Source organism: Stegodyphus dumicola, chromosome 9 (genome assembly GCF_044657685.1).
Source record: "Stegodyphus dumicola isolate Sdum_Otavi_A_Nest chromosome 9, ASM4465768v1".
Lineage (NCBI taxonomy): Eukaryota > Metazoa > Arthropoda > Arachnida > Araneae > Eresidae > Stegodyphus > Stegodyphus dumicola.
This window is the reverse complement of record NC_140776.1, coordinates 87,203,678-87,231,609: the sequence shown is the minus strand read 5'-3', so window position 1 is coordinate 87,231,609 and position 27,932 is coordinate 87,203,678. Positions and strand designations below refer to the sequence as shown.

Below are 27,932 nucleotides of genomic sequence, written 5' to 3'. Positions count from 1 at the left end.
ATTTTAATTACCTTTGTAGACTGTGCTGTTTGGTTTGTATATCTAAAATGTTTCAGCATTTTACATTAATACTAAAGCAACAGACCGCCACCAGCTACGAATCTAGGTTACTTAAGCATTTTATTGAATGCTTTAATATATGTCACATGGTTCCAGTAGATTATACTCTAACCATAATTTCATTAGCATTTTCATGCGAATATTTTAAAATTTATGTAATACGTAACAATTTATTATATCAGTTTAATATGCAAACACTATTGTAAATATAGCTTACACATATGATTTTCTGAATTTTCAAGAGACTTTAAACCTAGTTGCTTTTCATTGTTACTTACTTACACGATTTTAGTGCCATACTTTTCTTTGTGCTGGGAATGCTAGTATTTGATTAATATTAAATGTTGCATTGAAATGACAATTTTAAAACTGAAAAAAATCCAAGTATGCACACTATATGGTTGTCGATGGATTTTTCAATGCGTAAAACACATACGGGGCAGTTTCAGTTACAAGTAAACACTCGTTCGTTTAGCCAGGCAGCCTTCCTGTGCTATCACGATCATAAGTTAACAGTCACTGGAGATAATTCATAGGTCAAAATTTTTGAGCAGTGCATTAAATTTAGATAAACGTTTATCACAAAATGAAACCGAAAGGCACTGGCACCCATCAAAGCTGTTCGTCTTCGACAATTTATGATTAAAGGCGATCAATACATAGATTACTGCTATTAAGCAGTGGATTAAATTTACGTATATTTAAATTATTTTCACATTTTTCTAACTTAATATACAGACAATTTCTATATAACATCGTAGAATTCTGTAACACGCTTTCGCTCTAATATGCTTCGAAAATTGAAAAAAAAAAAAAAAATGTTTCTAAAATATCGCATTTCCTCTGTATTCTATCAGCAGAACACGATTCGATCAAGGACCAAGAAAAAAAATTCTCTTTACCAAATAGCTATAGAAGATTTACCGATACCTTGACACAATTTAGAGACACCATCGTTAGGAACAAAATTAAATTCTACTTTGCCGAATAATTGTTGCTAATTGTTTTAAACAAAAAATTCTTCTATTGAATTAATAATTAAATCTATTTAATCAATTAAGTTATCTTCTATTAAATCCTATTAAAATTTAACACGAAGCTTACATGAAGAAGGGTAAAACTTAAGAGAGAACTTCCCAAGTGCTTAGCTCCATGCATTGAAATTTACAAAGAACTTTCAATTAAAAGGAAATATCGGAAATAACAGATATTTTTATGAACTATAGACCGCAAAAGTTGAAATTCTTATGAAGAAATTCTGATGATGGCCAAAACGAAAGAGCTTTCGTTGTTGCTGATTAATAATGATCATGAAGAAAATATTATACAATATTAATATCTTATTTTGATCAAGTATTGTTTTAATAAACACATTTTTATTAGCTAGAAAATAAGAATGGTAATTCCTTTTCTTTTAACTTTTAGATCGGAGCTCTGCTTTTGAACTAAATCCTTTATATAACACGAATTCAGGTAACACAGAATTTTTGACACAGCACTAACGACAGCGTTATAAGGGTATTTTAAATACTATTGATCTAAAATTACTATTACTGTGATGATACTCTTGATTTTAAGTACTATTTTAAATACTATTTATCTATCGAAATCATATCATATCCCTATTATTTAGATTGATATGAATTTAGATTTGATATGAAAATTTAATTGATATGAATTCGTAGCGGTAAAGCCCGAAATTAAATTCGAATATAAGGGCGTATATTTTTTCATAAAATCTCCATGCGATTTTGAATAAAACCAAACTTACCTTCTTAATATTGACTTATTTTCTTTTATTAAAATTGAAGATGTAAGGAGTTTTAGATAAAACACTGCACAAAAGTGACCGTACACCGATAATATTTTCGTAAAATTTCATAAATAAAACTATAATCTTCCACTTCTATTTTTGCATTTTGATGACGTTTAAAAATTCGTTTGGCTTTATTCTTTGCTTGTTTACTTCGTTATAATTTATTTAATATTTAAAAATTAGTCATTTTTAAAATTAGTCATTTAAAAATTAGTCATTATTAGTCGTAAGGAAACAACAAATATTATTCGAAAATTATTTATTTTTTCATCAAAAGAATGGAAAATCGATCTGGGATATTCCCTAAATTAGTAAATTCATCCTATTCTACGGTGCGGTACGTGATAAAACGCATTAAAGAAGGAAATCAGATCGAAAATAAAGTAAGAACAGGTCGTCCGGCAAAGTTAATGCAATGTGATCAGAGATTTATAGTTAGAAAATTTGCGAAAAATTTTACTTTTGAGTGCTGTAAGGATTTCTACAGAATTTACTAAAAACTTTTCTACTTCAATTTCACTTGAAACTGTTCGACAAATACTCAGATCAGCGAAACTACATAGGTGCTCTGCTAGAAGAAAATTTTGTGCAAGTGCCAAAAAATAGAAAGCTTATTCTTTCCTTCGTAAAAAAATCAATGGTAAACAAGCCCGAAGCGTATTGGAATCATGCCTTATTTTGCAACTGAAAGCAAATTTAGCATTTTTAGTTCCGATGGGTATGGAAAAGAAAAAATTACGAACTTAATCCCAAAAATACTTGCTTGGAACAATAAAGTATGGCGGTGGAGGTGTCCTTGTGTGGGGATGCATGCCAACATCAGGATTATGCAATTTAGTATTCACTGATGGGATAATGAATCATTCCCTTTATTTAAATGTTTTAAAAGATAATTTACAATTATTCGCTCGAAATTTGGGTATTGGAAACAACTTTATTTTTTATCCTTATTTTTTTACCTCCATTTTTATTCTACTATACCGGGTGGTTATAATTAAACTTCTCCTATAAACGGCTTCCTACAGCGCAAACGGGTGAAAGGAATGCAACAAAATTTTGTATACGGGCTATACACGAGATGCGTTCATGGAATTTCGAAAAAATAAATTTAGTTCCAAAATATCCGACAGAGGGCGACTTTTTGGGAAAAACATGAAATTTAACACAATAAACGACCAAAACGAAATACAGAAACAATGTTAAGAATCCAGAACAAGAAATACGAGTAATAAAATGAGAAATTTCTGAAATGTACTAATCCACAGCAACATTATCATAACAAGGCAGCTTTACAATTCTGAATGCAAGTGAGTACCAACCTACTGTGTTGAATTAAATTGAATAGAATTGTAATGGTATAATTTACATTGTTCTGTATCGTCTCGTACGTATCTGCATTAAAAAAATGTGGGTAGTATCACTACTATGTACGGCATCTGAATATTTGCAATAACGTTTTGAATATAAGCATTTGTAGTTAAATAAGGCTTATGATACTGACTAGATCGAGTTTTTACATTATATTAACTGTTCAATCCCTTATTAACTTGTTCACTGAATTCTCATGTATGCATCGTTTTGGTACCTGAAGAATCTGTGCCGAAGATAAATCTAATAGCAAAGTAACTGTATACACTATAGAATTATAAATTCTAAGTTGTATAGTCTTGTATGTATCTGTACTGTAATAGCGAAGGTGGTATTTCTGATCTGCATAGAACTTGAATAGTTGTAATAACTGTATCTAAGTATTTGTAGGTTAATGAAGGGCCCACCAGCGGCCGAGCGGTAAAGTCGCTGAACACTGGTAGTTCGGTCCGAGGTTCGAATCCCGCGAACGGGCTGGCTGCATGGGCGTTTTCGTGGTTTTCCCCATGTGTAACGTGTATACGAGCCAGTTTCCCTTAGAAAGTCCTCCACGAAGGCATCCCTCCTCTTAGGCAGATAGCCCTCGAGGCTTTGCCATAACCACACACAGTAGGTTAATGAAGTTGATGTTATTTTTAAGTTAGGTTTTTTTATATTATATTCAGCTGGGCTGAATATAAATTTAGGGGAATGGTAATTGTTTGTACTATATCATCATAAATACTGTGTAGTATAGTCAAGTATGTATCTGTATTGTAAAAGAAGAGGTAGTATCACTGCTACGTACAGCGTTTGTAAAAATTGTAATAATGGTAACTAAGCATTTGCAGAATAATAAAGTTTTTATTACAATCTAGTTAGGGTTGTATTAAAACTACTATTAATTCCAGCATTCACTGTTTCTTGAATTCTATTGCATGTGTCTTGTTGGCACATGAATAATCTGTGTTGAATATAAATTTTAATAGAATGGCAACTATATGTAATATAGTATCATAAATACTGTGTTGTATAGTCCTGTATGCATTAGAGTTTTAAAAGAGAAGGTAGTATTACTGCTATGTACAGCAATTGTATAGTTGTAATAACTGTATCTAAGTATTTGCAGGTTATTGAAGTTGATGTTACTATCTAGTTAGGGTTTTTTTGTACCCTATTTATTGTATATTCCATTATTAACTGTCTCCTGAACTCTCTTGCATGCATTTTTTTGGTACTTGAAGTATCTGAATATAAATTTAATATAATGGTAAAAGTATGTACTAAAGTATCACAAATACTGTGGTGTATAAACTTCTCATGTACCTAATTGGCACTCTTGGTTTAATTGCAACAACAGTATTCAATTACTGATAGGTTAAGAAGTTAATAGTAATGATTAATAGGAACTTTGCTTATGGTATGCTGTAAATCTAACTTAATTCTACTATCTTATTGTAAGCTGCTTTTAAGTCTCTAAGTCCTGTATAGCTATTTAGGTAGTTAGTTCGTTTTGAAAAAGAAAAAAAAAAAAAAAAAGGGGGGGGATTTGTCTTAACATTCACCTGGCGTACCAATGTTTTCCTTCCTATCCCTAAGATTCTAATATTAAATTGTATATAATTGTCTGAATAAGAAATGTCTTATAATTATATGGCTAAGATGTATATTTATGTAGAATATTTCGTTTGCTGAAAAACAGTCATTGTAACTTGGCCACAGAAATTTTATAGAACTGTGTAAAATTGTATGTCTGAAATTAATACTAATGGCTGAAATATGTAGCACAGGACTGATTGTAAATTAGCTGTGATAAACATGGACTAATCCAGTGGGCGGAGCATGCGTCACCCACATGCCCGCAAGAAAGAGTAGGGACGATCTTGCTTACTTTAACACTGAAACTTACGGCGTTTGCATCACATAACTGTTTTTAATTATTAAATGTGATAAGTTGTATAAGTGATGATATTATGAAAGTCACAGTTTTTGAAAATAAAATTTAATATATCTCATAAAAGCACTTTTTATTGCATTTTGCGCATTTTTTTCAAGCGTAATTCTTACTTTAGTAAAACGGTAAAAATTCTAAACGCAAAATTTATGAACTTATTTTTGTATTCAAATAAGAAAATAAAGAAAGTTTATAGTGAAACAGCGCAAATACCGTTTCGAAACTAATAGCCTTTCTGTGCTACCGCCCTTTTGGGCTAATAAACTAAATTCACAGTAAATAAATAAACCTTATGCAGAATAGAAATAAATTAAAAAAAATCATTACTATAAAATACTAGCACAATTAATTATTACAGTTAAATACAATTTTAACATTAGAACAAATGTATAAATACTATTATTAAGGTGTTTAATAGTTAAGGTGCAGGTTTAATAGTTAAGGTGCAGGTTTAATAGTTAAGGTGTTAAAAGTGTTTGTCACTATGATGTATTATGAAATATAATTGAAATAAAACTCCTTTATAGAAATTACGCTAGAATATTCCCCTATAATTTTTAAAAAGCAGCACAATTTAAAATTTTAAACAAGAACTTTCAAAAATTCATTTTTAGGTATTTTAGTACTTTTTACTTATTTACACCTATAAAAAGCATAAACATTGTAAGAGAAGATTCTTTGTTTGAAATTTTCCATCATTTCAGATTTAAAATATTATTTTCTAAAAGAAGTTGTTACAAATTTCGTTTCAGCATAGGAAAAGCTAAAATAATTTCCAGACCTGAAGGCATGCAACAGCTTTATAATTATTTAGAACACTAATTATGCTTGATAAACATGCTAAATTTTTAAATATCAATCTCAGTTTGAAAAATAAAAATATCTGAAAATTCTAATTTGTGAAATGAGGCGCTATCACCAGTTTTTTCTTGAAAATTATACGTGCTGCAACAGCCATCTATTGTTACGTTTTTGCAAGTCGTCCCTACTCTTCCGGATGTGGTCGAGATGGCAGCCTGGAATGCGCCAGGGCAAGAGAGAAAACCCATTTGGGTTGGTCTATTTCTTATAAGGTCCATGGTGATAAATGTATGACGTATGTATTAGAAGAAAAGTTGTAAATCCAACTATGTATTGAAACCTTTGTTGCACACTGGCCTTATTTGCCCCTGTATCTGTTTGTTTTAAGACTCAGTAATTGCCGTCTGACCTGCCAACCACCCCGGTTGTGGTGGAGCGGGTAGTAGATAGCTTCTGGAGGCAGAATGAATCTATAGGTCAAAACCTCAATTATATTTCCTCGAGTTGTAAAGAGAAAGGGTTAAAATTCTGTCTTAATATGAATTAGAAGGGAAGAATGTGCTTGAAATATGTCCAAAATAAAGTTAGGCACTAAAATACACTTTTATTATTGAGAGAAAGAAATTCAGAGATGGCAGAAAATATTTAAAAGAAATAGAAGACCTTTTTAAAGTAAATGACTCGTATTTACATTATCCATGAAGGAAACAACAAAATCTGTCCTCTAGGCAGTCCTCTCGCCGTGATTTGAATCTAATAGTTCGTTCATTTAGCTAATTGCTCTCTGGCATAAAATATATGACAGCTTTGATTACGTTTTGCTACACCTCATCTGTCTACACCTTCAATTCACAGTCAAAGCATTTATTATTATGGTTAATCTGTACCGCGCTAAAGAAACTGCAATCTGAGATAGCTTTCCGACTCAGCGTGAGTTATCAGTAGTTATAAGTGTGACATCAAAGCATATCCATAAATGAGCTTTCATTTGATGTAATTATGAATACACAGTGGCGATGTAACGGGAAAAATTGTTACATCCATTCGAAATGAAGCGTGGTTCGAGGCCAAGCCTGTAGAACCCCATTTGCGATCGCACTCTGGTTCGTTTACAGCTAGACGAAAGAATAAATATCAGTTGAACGAGAATAAGAATAGCTGGATATGGCCGAAATAACAGTAATACGAATAGATCGGAATAATTATTTGAGGGAAGTTTGTACTCTTAGCTTTCTAAAGAGAACTTTCGGTAACTTCGGAGGGCCTAACAAAATAATGCAAATCGACAGAAACGAAGTGAAGCAGAGAGACTGACTAATGTTTTATATTGTAAGAGCTGCAGATAGAAAGTGCTGCTCAGAATTCCATAGGAACGAGTGGCGCAACTTTGGAGGATTTCCGCCAAATTTCATGGTTCGATTGCAGCTAACTCTTACGGTTGATGGAATAATAGAAAGTACTCTAATTACTTTTCCATTGTAAATTATAAGTTTCAATGCAAATTATAAAATTTTCCATTTCTGTTGACTTTGTTTGAGCTTTTCATAGATTATTCTGCCTTTTTGTTGCAAGAGTCCATCAGTTTGGTAACTTCACAAATTTTCAAATCTAAATTTGGAAATTTTAAGATTTTCCGGAAGAAATTTTGATTTGTTTATCTGTAGCAGTGTTTCCCAAATTATGCTTCATGGAGCCCTAAAGGATTCCACGGCCTGCCAAAAGCTAAAATAAATAAAAATTGAATGAGATTTAAGTTGCGTTAGAATTAGTAAAACTGAATAATAAAAATTTTGAATAACAAGTAATGAATGAATATATAGGGAATTTCAATACTAGGGTTATAAACTTGTACGAGGGTTAGGTTTCATCCAGATGACTCAGAATCGCATCGCTGTATAGGACGGGAAATGAGATTGCATTCGGTAGTGTACAGAAAATATATCAGAAATGAAAGAACAACACATGAAGTCAGACAAGGTGATCAAAGTGAGCTCTATGGCTGTAATGCAGACCTTACATTTCTGAAGCATGGAATTCCGAATATTCTGGAAGATTTCGGGCATATTTTACACACACAATAATCCGATGAGTGAAACCATCTCCACAGTCCCGTCAACGGGTTTGTTATACACAGTGTTTTAAAATACTTCCCAGAAGAATATAAAACCATGATAGATTTAGTTATCGAGTAGGATCACCAAGTCGATTCACTTATAGCCAAATGTAACGGTTGAGTGGTTACGGACGTTAAGGCTGAAATGAGCGGTAGAACTGGAACCCTCCAAAAGTGCTCGAACTTCTTCGTGGTTCCAGTTCTCCCACTCATTCATTCTTGTTCTACCCTATTGGAACCACAAAGAGGGTCACTTTGATGAAGAAAGCTGTTCGCTATCCAAAGGTTTGGCAACACGTGTGCTCCAGAAATACCATGTAGTTGCTACAGTTCGATGAAAAAGACACAAGTAAAGTCCGATGAGTTGTTGTACACTGTTGTTGAAGTATTGTGCAAAAGCAACCCGAGGTGCATAATAATGTAGTTGCAGTGCCTGACACGTTGCACGTGATACAAATGCCTTTCGTCTCCTCTCCTTCAGCTACAGCATCGGGAAACCTCTGCACCAGGGATTTCTAAATCGTTTCAGTTGGCGGCGCACTTGCAGGTTTAATATTTTGTCACGGTGCCCTAGTGGTCTTCAACGGAAGTGTTGTATAAGGTTTGTGCTTTACAACCTGCTTACTACATAGTGTCATAGCAAATCACACTTCATTAAATACCACTGTATATTGATACTAGTGACCAGGTACAGAAATGAAAACAACCACAATCTGTGGCTCATATAGGTATATATTGAACCGATACCCACAAGAATATTATACTATTATTATTAAAGAAAAATAGGAAAAAGTCAATGGGACGGTTGAGTTTGTTGAACTCTACAAAGTTTTTCAAAGCAAGGAATACAGACTTGATGCTGCTACTCTCAGTTTTTGCTTCACATTGATCTTTGAACGATATTTGTTCTTCATTACAGTTACAACTGAAAATCCAGTTTTTTTTTCACATAAATATGATGTTCAAAAGGAATTAGAATCCTTAAAGCTTTTGAAAGAGTTGGATATTCATTCTTAATGATTATCCCAAACTCAAAAAAATAGGAACAAGCGAAGTGTCTCAATGTCAAGTGAATTGTTCTTGTCAAGTGAATTCTGTTGGAGCTTCAGCATGGAAAGGATTTTGGATTCACGATTATTTTCTTCCGCAAAGTATTTTCAAACCATTCAGTGAGCTTCGAAAGGTGTTCCTTGAAAAGAGACAGCAATTTTTGAGAGACAATCCTTTAAACGTGTCAATAGGAGCGCCTCGCGGCGATCCTGTTTACTCTTCACGGCGCCCTAGAACACTGCGGCGCACACTTTGGGAACCCTTGCTCTACACTGTGATTCACGTAGTCGAACTTAAAGTATTGGAGTGCCCTGTAGATCGGCGTAGCATAATCTTCTTGAGGTTTGGAGTCTTCGCCGATCGTTCCCTATGGTGCAGGTGTGCAAAGCCTAATCGGATAAATTTCTTCGTACAATCGCTGAGCGATTCACCCATTACACTCCCCAACCCGTATAACAGATGCGCATGCGCAAACTCCGCGTTTGCATAATAATCCATCTTACTACCTCTGCGTTCGTTTGTGAAATGAAACCTCCCTCCGAGAATATTTGGACTAACTCTATCTACAGCCAGTGTCAGAAAAGTATTTCCGATTCACCTCTGCTCTCTGATTCCGAGTCGTCTGGGAGCACTCTACTCTCTTAGAAGTTTGAAATTATGGTTTTGAGAACACCCTGCGTATTTGAATTGAAGTAAATGTAATGATTAAAATACAGGAATTCAGTTTAGTGGAGTATTATGATTGTGGCTCTGACTGATACTGTAAAATCTATTGCAGCGCAAATGATTGAAATTTGGTAGAACCTTTCTGTATGGCCAGCTTTTGACAATATCATGTGCAATGGTGATAATTGAGAATAAACTGAGATATTATGGCCAAGACACAATAACACGCCGAACAAATACTAATTCAGAAGTCAAACAATAAAAACCAGCGTTATATTTTCAAATTTTCACAGATTTGAAAATTTGAAAATATAACGCTGATTTTTTTGACTTCTGAATTAATATTATGGCAATTTTTAAAATCCAATTTCATGCATGAACATTGTGCAGTTCTTTGAAGATCTTTTTATTTTCTCTTATTATATATCTTCTCTTCTTTTCATGTAATACTACTCCCAAATGCCATCACCTTTTAAAGCATAGGGTAAGACTAACAGGCTCCTTATCAGAAACTAATTCTGGAAAGGTCTCCAGGAGTTAAAAAGATTGGAAATCGCTGACGTATAGAATATTAGCAGCAATTTTGTTTTACTGTTTTGTGTTTCTGATATAAGAAAGAGATAAAGATAGCATTTTCCTTGACAAAGATTATCATATATTTCTAGAACAGTAGATTCAAGTTATATTTAATATTAAGATTCTGGTAAGAAAGAGTTGAATGATTATATTTTTAAAACTTAAAACTTTATCTAGTTCTTCTAATTTTATGTAATCTTTTATTAAAGCTAAAACATTTAAAATCTTATTCTTAAAATAAGAATAAGAAAATGATTTGGAGCATCTACATGTATCAAGAATTTATACTTTATATATGAACGAAAAAAAGGCTAAAGTTTGGGTTATATTATACACCAGAAATGAATGAATGAATGAAGAGTTAAAGGTACACTACATTGTACTTAAAAAAAGTTTTTGAAATCTAAAACTTATGTAACCAAAGCTAATAAAATCTTTCTACATTTCTTGTTGGCATTTGCAAAATTAAATAATTTTGAAATCTATTATTGGAATCTGTGTTATTACTTCAATTTTTTAATGCGATATTTTACAGATATGGAGGCACATATTATTTAGAAAACTAGTTTATGCTCCAACAAATGATGTATTTCCAATCAATGCTTTGAATAGCAAATAATCAATATTCCAAAATTTTGTCATGCAGTCATGGTTAATGATGTCAGTTCACAGCTTATGCCCAGTTTTCAAATATGATTTCTTCTCATGTGATATAAACAATCAATTGAATATGAGAAATAGGGCAGTGTAAAGAATAAATTACAGAACGCTGCGTGATATTGTTTTAACAGAGTCCCTAATATACGAAATGTGAGTTGAATTTAGTTCTCACAGAGCATTTCAGCCTTTTTATTACATTGCGGTTGGTGATCCATAACTTTGTTTACATTTTACAATTTTTTTAATGATCATTGATTTCTTTGCTATATTTATCTGATGAATGGAATATACGTAATCTACTGGCCCGATTAAAATATATATATATATATATATATATATATATAAAGGGCATAAGGTAACATTTAACAGTTTGTTATATTTAAATTAAGGGATTTCATCTAATAACTGATAATTTTTAGGATCTACCATTTGTTTTCATGGAAAATAAAAATTTTCTTGCTTTATCTGTTTTTTAATGCTTCTCATGCAGCTTAAATTTTCATTGGATTAAAAAGGAAGCCTTCGGAATAGCTCACAATTTCATATCCTCGTCACATATTAATTAGCCCAAAGGGTCAATTTGCTCAGAAAGGCTATTAATTTTGTTTTGGCATTTTGCGTTGATTCACTATAAACGGCGAATCACTTTTTAAACTGTTGCCGCCAAATATAAGAGCTCTGTATTATATTTAAAGAAATTAAATAACGAAGAATCTGCATGAATGTATGTATGTTTCTCGCATTGTGATAAAACAATGGTACCTAGAGCCATCAAATGTTAAATAATGTAAGTTTCCTCCCCCCCCCCAAATATGGGCATCTGAAAGCTCAAATTTGGAAACTTTAATGAATTTTTGAGTAACAAATTCACCGATTTCAAAGCGAGCAATGGCAATACTTTTTACGGGAAAGGGGAAAATTTTTATCTCTAGCGTGCAAGACTGTGTATTGGAAATTCTAAAGATATGCTCTTAAATATTTTGTGATATTGGTGTTGACCTGAATTTTATAGTTTAAGTGTGAAGAACATGATATTTAATAAATAAAGGTAACACACAAAACGTTAAAAAAAACGCCCCTTTGAGCGTAATATAAAATCTGAAATCTTTCAGATATTTTTTGTGTGTTTTTTTGCATTATGCAGACATTCCTTGGTACGATTTGTTGAAATAGCTTTAACAATTTTACCCTGCAATTTATTCCCTTTATTAATTTGTCTCTTCCACTGGGGGAAAAAAGTCGTCTGTCATCAAGTGGAAAACGTTTAAAAAAATATTTTGCATGCTTTAAGGAGTTCTGTTAACAAAGTAAACAGCGTAGACGTATTTAGTTAATTATAACATAGTTATTAACTAATTACATAACACTATGTAATTAATTAAGACACAATAACACGCCGAATAAATACTAATTCAGAAGTCAAACAACAATGTGAAAATTTTGTAGGTATAACGCTGATTTTTGTTGTTTGACTTCTGAATTACTATGTAATTAGTTAATAACTATGTTATAATTAATTCCTGTTAAAAATACACATATTACAGTTTTATTCTTCTGAGAAACTTTCATTAGAATTTTTGACAAAACAGATGGCAATCGAATTTTATTTAAAACTTTGAATTGAAGTGGCAACAAAATAAGTTATATTACTATGCCCCACCTTCATCAACCGTATTAGCTGGAGAAAGGTAGCTGGCCAGTCTTTCAGCAACCCATGACCAGATGTTTCCAACGGGTGACAGATATGGAGACCGTGCAGGCCAGGGCAGCAATCGAATGCCCTGTGCATCGAGGAAGGTCAGAACACGAGGTGCAAAATATGGTCTTGCATTATCTTGTTGGAAAATGGCGTTTGGCCAGGCCTCGAAGATAGGGTACAGCCACTGAGCATAAGACTTCAGAAATGTCCGATCTGCGTTCAAATTACCGTCGATCTGAGTCGTGTGTGTCGTGTATATCCTGGCTGCCCAAACCATCGCACCAGGTACAGGGCCCCTATGCCGATATCGAATGCGAGCAGGCGACAAAAACTCCTCGGACACTCCAGACACGTATATGTCAATCAGAATACTGCACGTAGAACCGGGACTCGTTTGAAAAAGCGACATTGGGCCACTCCTGTACCCAGCTTTGTCGTTTGAGTCGAGGTCTCTCTCTATGCTGCATTATCAAGGAAAGCCGAAGTAATTATCCTTCTGCCGATAATCCACGCTGCTGCAATCGTCGACGCACCTTACGAGCTGATACTGGGCATACTGCAAATATGCCCATTTTCTGACTAATGGTCCGTGATGTGGTCCTAATGGTCCGTGTATGGTTTTGCAGGGCGGACCTCACAGTATGATTGTCCACTCTGGCGTTAGTCACGGGAGGGCTTTGAGATCCTGCATGCGGTTTAGTATGACCCTCAGCACTCCATTGATTCCATATTTGCATGTCAGTGGTTGCATATCGACCAGTGCGACCGGCGATATCACGGAAAGATAATCTACACTTCCTTAGGCAACGATCCTGTCTCTATCGGATTTTGAAACTTGCTGGTAAGCATTCCCTTTTCTTATTCGAGGCATAATACGATATTCTGAGCAAAATCTAAGAGCACTTTCCGAATGAGAAATCCACTACACAACTTTTCGTTTATGCAGTACTTCAGATGTCTTTTCTCCCTCCTTGCGTCGTCTAAATACGTCTAAATACTAAACATTTGCATATCTCAACTTCTTCTTCCTTTCATGTGATTTTGACGTTCCTTCCTGGTGCTGCAATTTTAATAACCAGCAGTGTATTTAGTACGAAATAATTTACGGATTGGTTTCTGATACAATTTAAACTAGAAATCTAGATAAATTATGGACACATATATGGAATAGCGGTTAGGTTTCTACTTTGTAAAATATTTTTTTAGACCTTCCTCTATCTGAGCAATTAATTATGTTACTGCAAAACTAACAAAAAGTTAGTTGATTGTTCTGAATTCGACAAGAGTTTTGCAAAAACGCTTTCTATAGACATGCAGAATATCTCAGAAAAGACAATCAACGTCTCATTGAAATTAACCTGAAGATTAAAACTTTTAATCTTTGAATATTAATATGAAGTCTAATTTAATTTCTTTCAGATGCTCAAGATTCTAAACTAATAAATAACCTTTGGCGAAGAAGAAGAATCGATTATTATTTAGCAGATGGTTCAAGCTTTGCATTCTTCTTGCTAAGAATGATGGGAGTAATCTGCCTCAATAATTACTATTTTCATGAAATTTCACAATTTTATGATTATCTTTTCGTACCTCGAATAGTCGATGAAAATTAATTTATTAGGAACTCTTGCGGTTTTGTAAACTGCAATTAATCTCATTATGCTTTTCAGTTTTTCTATTAAATTCAACAAAGTTTTGTTTTGCTTACAAAATGTTGGGGATTCTCTAAAATGCTCTAAGAAACAAATAATAATTTGTTCTAAATTAATTAATAATCTTCCTTTTGCTTATATATGTATGGATTTATGTGAAAATGGGTTTATAATAAAACGTTGGCTTCGTTTTTGGAAAAAGGCTTCTAAGACATGGTTTATAAGTAAATGGTTTTATACAGAAGGGATTTACACATTTACACATTTTTAGAGGGACTTCGATAAAGAATTAAAAAACGCATATATTTTGGAATAAAAGTTTATAGCAACAATTTATTATTTGAAAGGAGAAATATTGTCTGATACTTTTAAAAATTATTCTTCTTTCAAAATGTTTCATGTAAACAAACTGTGGACTGAGGGATATATTTTAGCGCTTACAGATGAAAAATATTCCCATTCCATAATTAAACAATTTTGTGAAATCCATGGTATTATAATTTTTAAATGCAAAATAAGGAACATTATTAACCGGAAAAAAACGTCATCATTATTTCCACGTGGAAAGAAGATTCTAAACAAATACCTGAAAATAATACGTATTGTTTCTAATGTTGAACCGTTGTTAACAATAGTATATCCACAGATGCAGAAATCAATTGTAAAGTCTGTAAATACATATGTTGCGCCAATCAACAGAACAATAAACCAAGCTTATTCAAACGAGGTTAAGTTTATTAAGCAAGTTTAACTTATGAAGGTAGCTTACTTTCAAGGTAAGTTTAACTTAACAAGATTAAGTTAATAATAAACAAATTATTAACTTAAAAAAGCTAAGAAACATAATGTTCACCAGGTTTCGCTGAGGCATGTGGCTCAACGCAGAATCATTTGTAAAACCTTATATAAAAACTACACTACCCGACATTGAAAATGCAACATCAAGAAGGAGTGGCCATAAAGTGATGAAACTCCGCAAACAAAGAGAAACAGCAAAGAACAATAAATCTTTATTTCGAAATGATATGCATAATACAGAGAGAGAGCTCAGTAAGTTGTAGAACCAGTTTGGACGATAATACACGAAGAAACACGTCTAGGTACAGAGTCAATGAAACTACGGATGGTGTCCCCGAGGAATGACTCCTCATTCCATGTCAACCATTTGCCACAGTTCGTTTTCTCAACGTGTCAATGGCAGGGGTCTGAAAATGGCGTCCAAGCGCACATCCCAAATGTGTTTGATTGATGAGACATCAGGAGAGAATGGTGGCCAGGAAAGCATCTGTAAACCTTGCAGAGCAGGTTGGCTCGTGGGAGCAGTGTGTGGTCGGGAGTTATCCTGCTGATAAAGGGCCTGAAGGTACGGGAGTGTCACCGGCCTCAGCACATCATCCACGTATCGTTGGGCTGTCATTGTAGCCTGAATACGAACTAGAGGTGACCTGGAATCGTACGGAATTGCGCCCAAACCATGATGCAACATTCTCGCGCGGTGGGGCGTTCCACAATTGCTGCCAGATTGGACGCCTCTTCATATCGACGCCAGACGTGTACGCGGTGACTATCATTGGAGAAAAGGAAGCGTGATTCATCTCAAAAAACGACCATGTGCCCTTTCGTATTCCACATCGCTCGAGCCTGGCACCAGTGCAGACGTTGGCATCTATGATGTGGTGTCAAAGGCAGTCAGTCTTCTTAACGGATACCACCAGTATAGACCATTAGCCAGCAATCGACGGCAAATGGTTCTGGTCGATATGGGAACATCCAGGGTCTTGAACATGCTGCAGAATGGATGGAGGTAGAAGTGGTTTGTGGGTGCGCCACCGCTTGTCGGCGGATGGGTAGATCCACGTGTGACGTCACGCTGGCTGCACCGGTGCCGCTCAAACGTGCCACGTTTTCTTGTTCTAACCATCATAGCCACAGATGGTGCACTGTGGACGTGTCCAAGTGTGTGTCAGTTGAGATATGCCCTATGGACACGCCTGCCCTTCTCAGTCCGATCACCATGCCCATCGTAAAATAATCTGTTTGCTGGAACTACCTCCGTTGACTACAGCCTTGCATTCTCTGCTGTTACACTTATCCTCTAATAAAAGAAAAAATTTTCTACGATGATTTCCCTAGCAGAAATAACGGCACGAAAGTTGAACATTCTGCAGGTTCCTTTATTTATATATTCTTTAAAGAACACTGGAGAGCAGCGCATTTCACATCATTCGCATAACTCGGTGATGTGCGTCTACCCTGAAATTTGCAGAATTTTCGGGCTTCTCCTTCTTGCTGTTGCATGTTCAATGTCGGTTTATGTATTCAGCGGGAGAAAAATGGAAAAACATAGTGGACCTTGATGAAACATGGATTTATCTAAATGACTGTAATAAAAAAGGTTGTTTATTATCGAAAACGAAGAAAAAAAAATGTCTGAACATAGTTTTGTTAGTGTTTCAATAAGGGGCTTACAGTTGTCGGAGGTTTCTCTCACAGTGAGAATTTAAAAATAAGAAGAGTGGAACAAAGGGTTAAAATCAACTCGACGTAGTATCAAAAGAAAACTTTGCGTCCGATATTTGCAGAAGAAATTAAATTTCTTTATCCCAATGACTTTAAGTGAGTGGAACTTTATCAATACAGAGCAACAAGTCACATTTCGAAACGTAGTACTTGTATTCCTTGAAAACAAATGAAGATTAATACAGGTGTTACGTATTTACCTTTTCAGCGTATTACTAAGAAATTTCTGACTTTCACCTATAAAATATTGTGCTTCTGTGTGTGAAAAGCACTCTTTCTAAACTCAAATCTAGTCGACTGATGGATTCTGGAAAGTAGTAAAAGAAGAATAAAAACCAACACCCTGGAAATTTTATTAAAAGCTCTTCTGTCATGGAAATCACGATGCAGACTGACAGTCGAGATAATGTTATCAGATCAAACATTTAAAAAAATACTCTTAACACAAAATATAAATTACATGGCTCCGAAATCGTTCTAAAGTGTGAAAACATCATCTGTAAGATCCCCTGTAAGATAATTTGTTTCTGTAAGATAATTTCGCTACTGTTTCAAAGCGTGACAGTAAGTTTTTTAAATCTTATATTATCTTCAGATGAACGAAGTGATTAATTCACATTTTAATTAGTACATTTTGCTTTTAGCAGTTTTATTTTTGCAATAACGCCTTAATATAGCATAAAGTTTGAATGCTAATTTTCACAATAAAATTTATTCGAAATTTCTGAATGTGATTTAGAAAAAAAAATTATTGGTTATCCAGATAAGTTTACTGAAAATTTGCCATCAGTATTTTAAAGACTTAGACATACACTAGAGCAATTTAAAGTTTTAAATTTTCGATATGGATTTATGCTTGGATACAGATTTCAATTCGAGATATCAACGTCTGATAGTAAATGAACGATGATGGGAAGATATTTTTTTTTATTTAAACGTTTCACAGTTAAGCTCGAAAGCATTTCAGAAATGGGAAAGATAACATAAAATATCTTATAAAGTGTGAGCTTATAATAGTGAAATGTTATTTTTAAAACTACACTTTAATTTAAATTTAGCTCTTATTTTAATAAAACAGTATGTTTTGTCTATTCCCCAAAGAATGTTTTTCATGTTATTTATTCATTCATTATTAAAAAGCGGAACGCGAAATCAAGCAAAGTTTTTTTTCCTTAAGAGTTTTTGAAGATAATTAAGATATCTAACTTGAGTTAACGAGTAAAAATGTCTGGGATTTGGAGGAAGAAAATAAACAATTTTGGTTTTATGTTCTCGACTGCTTTCTCTTTAGTGAAATTTCTACAAAACAATTTGAATTATTTCGATGAAAAGAAAATTTTCTAGCATTTATTCATGCGTAATTTTTGCCCATTTCTTAAAATCACTGAAGATTTTCCCACTAATTTAAGAAGATTCCTAAAAACTGTGTTTACTTGAAATAGATGCTTTTAGTTTTTAAAAGAATGCTTTAAAGAAAAGCAAAATTGAAGTATCGCTTCTTCGCATACTTCTGTTGGAGAATAATCAAAAAAAAAAAAAAAAAAGGTTGCATCTTATTGGCACCTTGTAGTACATCTACTAGTTTCGTAAGTGTGTTATCGGTGTAGTGCGACATCGATAGCTACCTCGTAAGTGTATTATCAGTGTAAGTACTTCTTTGAAAATTAAATCATTTGTTATATGTTTAATTATATATCTATGCAAAAAGCTCGGTCTGTTTATAATCATTCTTTCATGATATGACATTTTTCCTGTCAAGTAGTGTATTTAAAAGGAATTTATGTGAAAAGTAGAAAAATAACTTTTTATAGTTTTTTGTAGTCATTTATGAAAATTTCCGGAAACTGAATTGCATGTTCTATGCAGTACAGGTTTTCATCTAGATAAATGTACTATCACTCAAATCTCAAGCTTTGGATTGGAACTTGCATTGAAACTGGAAAAGGTTTCATTATGATAAAAGTTCCATTATGATTCATTATGATAGAAGTTCCATTATGATCAAATTTCCTTTATTATAGAAGTTCCATTATGATAGAAGAGGAAAAAATTCCATTTTTTTCTCTTCTATCATAATGAACATCAGTACGTTACAACGACAACTAAAAAATTTGCTTTCAAGATAAGACTATTATTAGCATATATTTTTCAAATATTACTAAAATGTTTTTGCATTCACTTGCGTCTAGGTTCTAAGGCATACTGTAAGAATTAATTTAATACTCAGCAAAAATAGAATAATTTTAAACATAAAAAGCATTTTTATAATTTTTTGAGTAGATACACAGACTGAACTTTTGAGTAAATAATAGAGAAGAATATAAACAGGTGGATCCTCAGCATAAGTTCGAAGGAATACTTCTTTGCTATTCATTATTGCGGTAACATGTATTGTAACAAAAGCGCATAACATTTTTTCAATAGGCTGACCTATAAGTAAACGAAAGTGGGAAATTTGAAATCAGCATTAAGACGATACCTATTGGAAAGTAATGGTTGCAGAAATTTACCTCCTGGAATAATAATAAGTGAATTCGAAACCTTTGGTTTAAGGTCTTTGGCATTCTACATGACCTTAGAAAATTATTCAATTTTGTTTTCTAAATTAGGCGTTAAGATACGGATTTTTTATATTACAAAACTGTCTTCGTTTTGCAGAAAAATTAGAGAGATAAACATATATGCACACACAAACGCGCGCGCACACACACACACGTGTATATACACCAACAAATGAGAAAGAAAAATATTATTTGCTGTCGTGAAAATCTTTGCATCTTCAAATTTTGAATGATTTGAACTTCAAACATTAGTTATAACTTCGTGTAATGCAGGTAAAGGAAAGCTTACGAAATGAACGTATTTTGAGTAAAAAAAGAAGATAACATCTCTTTCATAGAAATGATTAAGATTGAATGTATTATAAGATGTCAAATGAAACGAAAGAATAAATTTCATTTTTCCGATAAAAACGTGATTCTGCCGCTTACGTACTTATGTTGGCAAATAGATCAGGAAAACGATACGATATTTCCTCGATAAAATTTCCTTCTTTGATGTATTAAGCTTAATTAGTTTTTATCACGATACGTTCAAATGTTGAATAATTCATTTTTCCTTTCAAGCATATAATAAACTAAAACCTAGTAGAAAGTTACTGATTTTAAGAGATTTCTAAGATTTGGCTTTCATGGGTAATATAGAGAACAAAACCCGCGACTTTTGTATGTGTAAGATTTACTAGAAAATCGTATTACACGGCTCAGATACTCGCACAACAATTTCTTACACAACTTACATTATCAAACGTTAGCAATATTTTCAGAAAGAATTTATCCATAAATGGAAATAAAAAGTGTTTTTCTGGGTGCGTGTTAAGTTTTTCAATTATTTGGCTTATAAAAAAAGACTTTGAGTTTCAGATTGTGTCCACTCTAAACCAGATTAGTAAGTAAAAGAAAAATTATGCTGTTCAAAATTACACAAATTTATGTTTCTTTAATTTAAATATCTTCTAACTTTAAATTTATACTTAAATTTAGATACTTCCGTTTCTTTAAAAAGTTAGTGTAGCATATTTTATGATAGATCAATAATTAAGCGCTTTGCTATTAAATCTTATTTTTCGTGAATGCCTATAATAATTAAATTGGCCATACAGCGGAATAAGAGTTAAATAAAAATAGGATAATGCAGGAGTTTATTAGCAATTCTATAAAATATTTTGTAGTTCATAACAAACAATCGATGCAACCGATACCAAAGTTTTTTGTAATGAAGTAAAGGCATACTCAACACGTACTTTTTTATAAATTTGAAAATAATCAATGCGTCCACCTTTGCAATGATACTGTATTTGATTATAGCAAAGCAAACTAGGGCTATCTGCCTAAGGGGAGGGATACCTTCGAGGGCGACTTTCTAAGGGAAACCGGATAGTATATACGTTGCACATGGGAAAAAACACGAAAATGCCCATGCAGCCAGCCCGTTCGCGGGATTCGAAACTCGGACCGAACTACCAGTGTTCAGTGACTTTACCGCTCGGCTGCTGGTGGGCCTCCACCTTTGCAGATCCATTTCAACTCATGGAATTTCTAACGATCGCGTAGAGTATAGCAGTGGTGATTTGATTACGTAGGAAAGACTAATGAGGAATGAAAGCAGAAAGAAAACTTTGACTAAAACTCCACAGTCAATACTGTATCCTTTCTCCATTTAATGCCAAGGAAAAAGTCTCTTGGCATTCAATGGGGATGGGAACAGTATTAGAGTAATGCCATTGACATTGGTCACCAACTTTAGTAACCAACTTTTATTAAAGTACACTCTCAAATGATCTCAATTATAGTCTGTGAGACAATCAGCCACTCAAGTACTTGTTTTGAAAGAGGTGATCCACTTAAACAGATTTTACTTCGGCAGTGGCATCACAAGTAAATTTTTCCAGTAAAACTTAGGATAAACTGAGCGCTTGCGAAAAAATTAAAAAAGGGTCTTAATAAGTTTAATTACATTTCAGGGTAATAAAATTCGGTGTCATTTGTATAGTTTATTTGGCATGAATTTTAAAACTATTTCACATATGAATAACCCCATAGCTTAAAAAGTCTGAGCTTGCATGTGAATAACACCTTAATGTATTAATGTAACACCTTAATGTATAAGCCATGAAATTTGTTATTTATGTTATACATTAATGGAAAATTATTTAACCTTTGTGGGAACAGAATTTGAAAACATAACCATTTAAATTTCTAGTACGAATTCCTGAATTTTTTAATCTTGTTTTTTTTTTTTTTTAGTTTTCATGTTTCATGTTGTTTTAAATGTTTTATGACTTCTTCCAAATAAAAAAAATAATAATAAAGAAATAATATAATACGTCAAAGATAACAACAATGAATATTTCAAACTGATATGAAATTAAATTTAGGATTAGTACGGTACAAAATCCAAAAGCTGGACTTCCAATATCCGGACATCTGGACAAACAACCGGAAAAAAATATACATGTAAAAAAATCTCTCCTTTCCTTACAAATTCTAGGAACAGAGAGTATAATATCTTCAACAAAAAGAGGAAGTGGGCCATAAACGCTACTAACGGAGATTCCTGCGTAACAGTTTCAAACACTTGCTAGCTTAAGGGAGTGGCACCATGGCCATTTGATGTTATCCAGAATGACACGTTTGGCCCTTGAATGGTTGCGGAGGGTTAGAATTTCTCTATCTGACCCAAACAATAAATGAAGCTTCACTGTAGCCATGTCTATATGTCCTCTTACTAAATTTAAACTAGTGACCTAAAATCCGGAAATTTCCAAAATCCAGAATCGTCGATGTCCCGACAATTCCGAATCTTGGACTTTATATTTTAATATTACTTGTTATACAAAATAATGATATAAGGAATTCAGAATATAAAAGTATGCATTTTTAATAACGATTAATCACTATTTTAGTAGGGGATTAAAGAATTTGTTTTGCTATGAATAAACCTGCTGCTTTTATGGAAAATAATAATACTAATGACAACAACAATAATAAAGTAACATATTCTTGCTTACACTTCTACAAAGTGTATTAACCAAATCCGTTTACTCCTACCATTTGGGAAGGAAAATGTGAATTTGAGAAAATTAATAATATTTATAAAAGGGATAAAATTAAAGTATTTAAATTTTATAGAGTGACGTTATAAGAACTATGGTTATTTTAACTCACAAGCTAAAATTGATAAAATTTTGGCTGCGATTTTAATCTGCTGTATTCTGCATTTGTTGTCAGTTTCAAAGAAATGGCGACTAAACATCTCTTAAATGGTTGACAGTAGATCTGTAGTTTCTAGTAAAAGAAATGAATAAAAAAAATACATTTTCATATTATAAGAATTTTAGTCATATGATACTGTAGGGTTTTATTTATTTTTACCAATAGTTATTTTAATTTGTGAGCCTTTCCCGCTTTTTCTTATTCCCCTAAGGTTTCCTCCCCAGGATGTAATTGTGTTAACTTGAATAGAAGAATTTAAACCGCTGGAGCGAAAAGGTTAGACATTGCGTGATTTCGCTAGTGTGAGCGGACTCTTCTATTTTCATCCAGGTGTTAATCTTAATACCGTCTTCACTACTGCAGTCTGGCACTACTCTTTACATTTAAAATGTTACATTATCTTTTAAGTTTTCACTGCAAGGTTTAGGTGTTTGTAAGCACGTAAGTCTGTGCTGTCTTTTAAGTATATTGCGTTCAATAAAATGGTCTTTTACCCCCTACCCCTATTGTGTTCATCTTCAAGCTTGTGCGAAAATTCGCAAGGATCAACACTTGACGTAGATCTAGTCCATAATAGCTTAAAGAACTAGAGCTTACTATACATTTTATTAAATGCTTGCAGAATTTATATTTTATACGGCCCTATATGCTTTATTTTACTAAGACATTTTAGGGAGGGGGAAGCTATAATATACTGAACTGGGTATAATAATTGTCAAAACTGTGTGACTTAAACTACATCTACTTGAAGAAAAGAGCATTGATTTAGGACTCGTGTGAAATTGAATTCTGCTAAATACAAAAGTTCTGATTTTATCAGACTAGTCTACAAATGACAACTGTAAATAACTAATATTAATTTTTCTAGTATATTTTTTAATATATAAGATGCGTTTAAAAATTGCGTTCGAAAATATGATACTTTTCAGATATTTTCATTTACACAAGGAAGACGTAGGTGACATCTTCGTCTGGCCCCTTTTACGACTAGCTTTTATGAATTCTGACCTACAAAGTTTCTATTGCTTGATAGTACTGCTTGACCACAAGACTCAGAAATTCTGTTTGGAGACCTTGATCAAAATGAAGTTAGTGCTTTTAGTTACGTATTCTGATAGCGTATACTCATCATACATTTTTGCATCTGTCTATGAATAATTTTTTGGGTGGGGGACATAAAATTTAAGCAGTTTTTTCTCAAGGTATATAATGTTTGTCAACAAAATATTTTACATGTGCATAAACTGAACAAGTGTATGTAGGAAGGTAAAAAGATATTCGGTTACAATTCTTAATAATTGTCACCGTAATAACCAGCGATGTCAATGCGTTTCTTTAAGAAGACTAAATTAGAAAAAAGACCAAAATTAGCACCGAGAATGAGCATGAAGTATGTTTAATGAGTGTAGTATTTCAAAAAAATTAAACTATAACCTTCTCAGTCGGATGCTAACAAGAAAATGTTCTTGCTAATTTCCATTCTCTTTCAAATTAATTTCATTTAACATATCTATTTTCATTACACGGTTCATTGTTTAATGCGAAACTCTGATTCTTTGGTTCCTGATGATATCTGAACTGTGTTGAAAATCAAGAGCTACATGTGGAAGAAATTAAGATGACTAAAGTGCCGTTATCAGAATAATTACGAAACAGAAGGTTAACCGAGAAAAGGAGAATTTTGCGAGTGTTACAATTCAGAGAAGAAAGAAGCCCAGGTTACAACTTGTAGTTTATCATCTTAAGAAATGCAATGAGACTGACTGGCTGTGCTAAAGAATGATAAATAATAATATTTGAAAAGTGGGAAAATGGTAGGTGTTTTGAAATTATTACTGTGAAATTTAACAGATATTTGAAATTGCACTCCTGAACAATAATTCAAGTTTTATTTTTTTCTTTTCCGTTAATGGAATTTTCCTTCAAATAATATCAAGAACTTGCTGCAATGAGGGGTAAAGAGAACACCAATTGTACCTCAAATTACAATTCCCTCTTTTAGAAATGTCTTTCATGCATTTTTTAGCAGTGTTCTTAAGGCAAGTGAAGTTGAAAACAAATGTTTTACTGTTACAGGCCATTAAAAAGCAGCCACAGAAAAAAAAAAATTTAATTCCGGTATTTCGGAAGTTTTATCCTCTATTTAGCATGCAAAATCAAACAGTAGAAAAATTGATTGACGATTGCGCATAACTCATGTCTTGAAAGTGCTCTTATTAGGAAAGCAACCACAGCAAAATTCCATTTACTGTCCACCTACGAGCTGAAGCAGATAAAAACAAATCACTTTTTCGGCTAAGTTCAACTTCGCTTGGCCGCTTTTGATAGGTCCTTTCCTTCGAAGCGTAACCTAATTGCGTGACGGTAAGAAGAAACACGGTGAAAAAAACACAACAAACAAGAAAGGGCAAATGATACGTTTCTTATTACTGAGTGGCACATGGCTATTGGCTTTACTTGAGAACCAAGATGGAAAGGTGATAAAGAAATTCAGAGCGCGAAAAAATAATAAGGTTTTTCTATTTCACGATTTTAATCTGAAATTACTCTACGCCGTCAATTTATTTTGCGGATCTGAGAGTGAAAGTGTTTCCGTGGATTATTCGGACATTTCAAATTTTATTCAGCATCACGTTCTAGAGAGCTTCGTTGCCTGCTTGAGTGGAACTGCTAATTCTCAGTGAATGGAGGAATTGAAAAACACTGCAATGCTTAAATGAGTAAAGGTGAGTACGTTTTATTTACTTTACTTCGCACTGTATCTTTATTTTGATATTTAAATATGATATTTCTATGAATGGAAAAGGCAGTTAAAAGTTTTTGAAGATATCTATAGAAAAGCTACGAATTTTTCTTTTTAAAAGAGTGATTTTTAATTCGTTTAATTTTGCATATATCACTGATCTTTTCCGTATTTTCTTTTTTGTTTGTTCATAAATCAATAATATTATTGGAATTAATTTCTATTTTCAGTGTATAAATACGTACATATAAGTCCTTTTGGCGATTTAAAATAACAATAAAAATCTGCAAATGAGTATAGCCAAAAAATACCGGAAAAAAGAGACGTAAAAACTAAGAAAAACTGGCGTGAGGTGTCTATTTGAATGTTCGCTTTACGTCACCTTGCTTTAACGAAAGACCTGAATTTCATTAATTAGTAAAACGAAACCGAAGAGGAATTTTGCTTTTACGATAAAAAAAGTGCGAAAAGGGAAAATCTTACCAACTGATCTTCGAAAGTTGTCAAAATTATCCTAAATTATCTTCCCAATTAAAATTCGCAATTTATTTCTGAAATCAATGCATAAAACAAATAGTCCGCCGTAGGTAGTGAAACATGCTGTCTTATTTCAAACTTTTTAAATGAATTACAAATCACAACAAAACTTCGATTTTCGACGATAAGTACAGAAAAATATCAGGCCGATATAGAAATTTCAGTCACAGTGACCTGATGTACTCAAGCGACAAAATACTAATAGATTATTTTTGTCGTTTCTGTTTTATATCTTAGGTATCTTCCACTATAGAATCTTCAATGACTCAAAGACCATCGTCTAGTCCGTCCTTCTTTAATCTTCAAGATTTCCCATTATTTTCTCAGTTTTGAAACGGAAATTATTCTGTACTCATTCCTACGTTAATCCTCTCTCTATATGTATACATATGGACATTCATACCATTCTTTTTTTCAGTTTTATTTTAAGACCTGTTTAGTAAATTGTGTGCCACTTCGGTAGTAGGAAATAATTGTTGAAAACTTTGGTTATAAGCCATCCAAGAAAAATTTGCATGTCTGTGTCCTGAATAATTAAACTTCGGTTTGTTGAGTTAGGGAAAAATTTTCAGGTGAAATTAATTCACAGAGCAGTAATATTAGAACAAATTTTCTCCTTTATCACTAGCACTGATAATCTAAAGACTTTGTTTCAAAGGTATGACTTCATGTTCTTTGCATTGAATTAATTCTTAAACTAGTAGCCTAATGTACCTGTCGAGTTTTAAATCATTTCAAATATTAAACCGAATGCTGAATGCGTACAGATTATTATTTTTTTAAAATTTTATTTTCATAGTTGACAACTCGTAAACCTGTTTCTAATTTTTAAAAATTTTTAAAAGAGTAAATTTTTAATCATGATGTTTTAAGATTGCATTTATTCCGCACCTTATGAAAGATCAAAATCCTTCTCATCATATAAATTAATGATACAGCTTTTCGCTGTTTCAGCTTACGAAAGGTTGCATAAGAAAAAGCTACTGTTCTACATAGGGTGTTTACACATTTTTAGAACGATTCTGGAACCGTTTAATAAATGCTTAAAATGTAAAGAGTATTTTTTTTAATGTTCAATCTGATAGCCTTTTATCTGAGTTATAAGTCTGCCTCACGATTTCGATTATAGAACGGCTTTTCGTAAAATTTTTGCGGTTATTGATTTCCATTCTTCTTCCACTACTTTGTAGAGCCCATCAATCGAGGTGGGTTTGCGCTTAGAAACAGCATTTTTTAAGGGATTCAAGGAATCGTGTTCCATAGGTGAAACATTAGAGGATTTTTAGGAATACTTTGAAAAGGTATATATGCAATACCTGTATCATTTTTCATTTATTCAAGGAATGCAGTGGTACTTTTCGAAGAATGATTTCGCTTTATCTTATTCAAGTTGTACGTTGGTTGATTTTTAACATATTTCCCCTTTTTCTTCCTATTTTTGATTTCTCATTGTAAGAAAATCCTACACAATCATAAATCGATAATTAAAACTTTCTTTGCATTGTCAGAGCTAGGTATGTACATTTTCTTTCTTATTTTAATTTTGGATCATAAACAGACCTTATTTCGTTGAAGTTATTTAGGTAAACGCATGCTTCATCAAGGACGTAATGTATTTTCATTTATCTCTGGCTAAACAATTTTCATACAAGGTTCTTCAAATTATTTATCATTAAGCCACATGCTTCGGCAAAAGTTGGTGAATATTTTGTTTTTAGTTTTTTTTTTTACTCGTAAATCTTGGTTTATTGTTGCATTTATTGTTTCTACAGTTTTATTTAAAAACTTTATATTTGATTTCTGTGTTGGCGAATTTTCTCTTGTTAAGAACGATTTACATTGAGAAACATTAAGAAACAGTACGTGTCTTTTCGGATGCCTGTTTAGAGTCTTACTTACATGCAGAAGTAATGACTGAAGACTTTTCCCTTTAATATTACTAATGTCGCTTATTTTGCGCTTAG

At 32.9% G+C, this 27,932-nt stretch overlaps 1 protein-coding gene across 1 annotated transcript in view; it reads left to right on the top strand.

The window, feature by feature from the left end:
* Window positions 1-24,984: 24,984 nt before the first annotated feature.
* Window positions 24,985-27,932, top strand: part of LOC118194847 (uncharacterized) — a 69,295-nt gene continuing 66,347 nt past the window's right edge. The window contains exon 1 of the mRNA XM_035366057.2: window positions 24,985-25,414. Within this exon, the coding sequence (XP_035221948.1) occupies window positions 25,405-25,414 (10 nt within the window). The 5' untranslated portion in view covers window positions 24,985-25,404. The remainder of the gene's footprint in view (window positions 25,415-27,932) is intronic.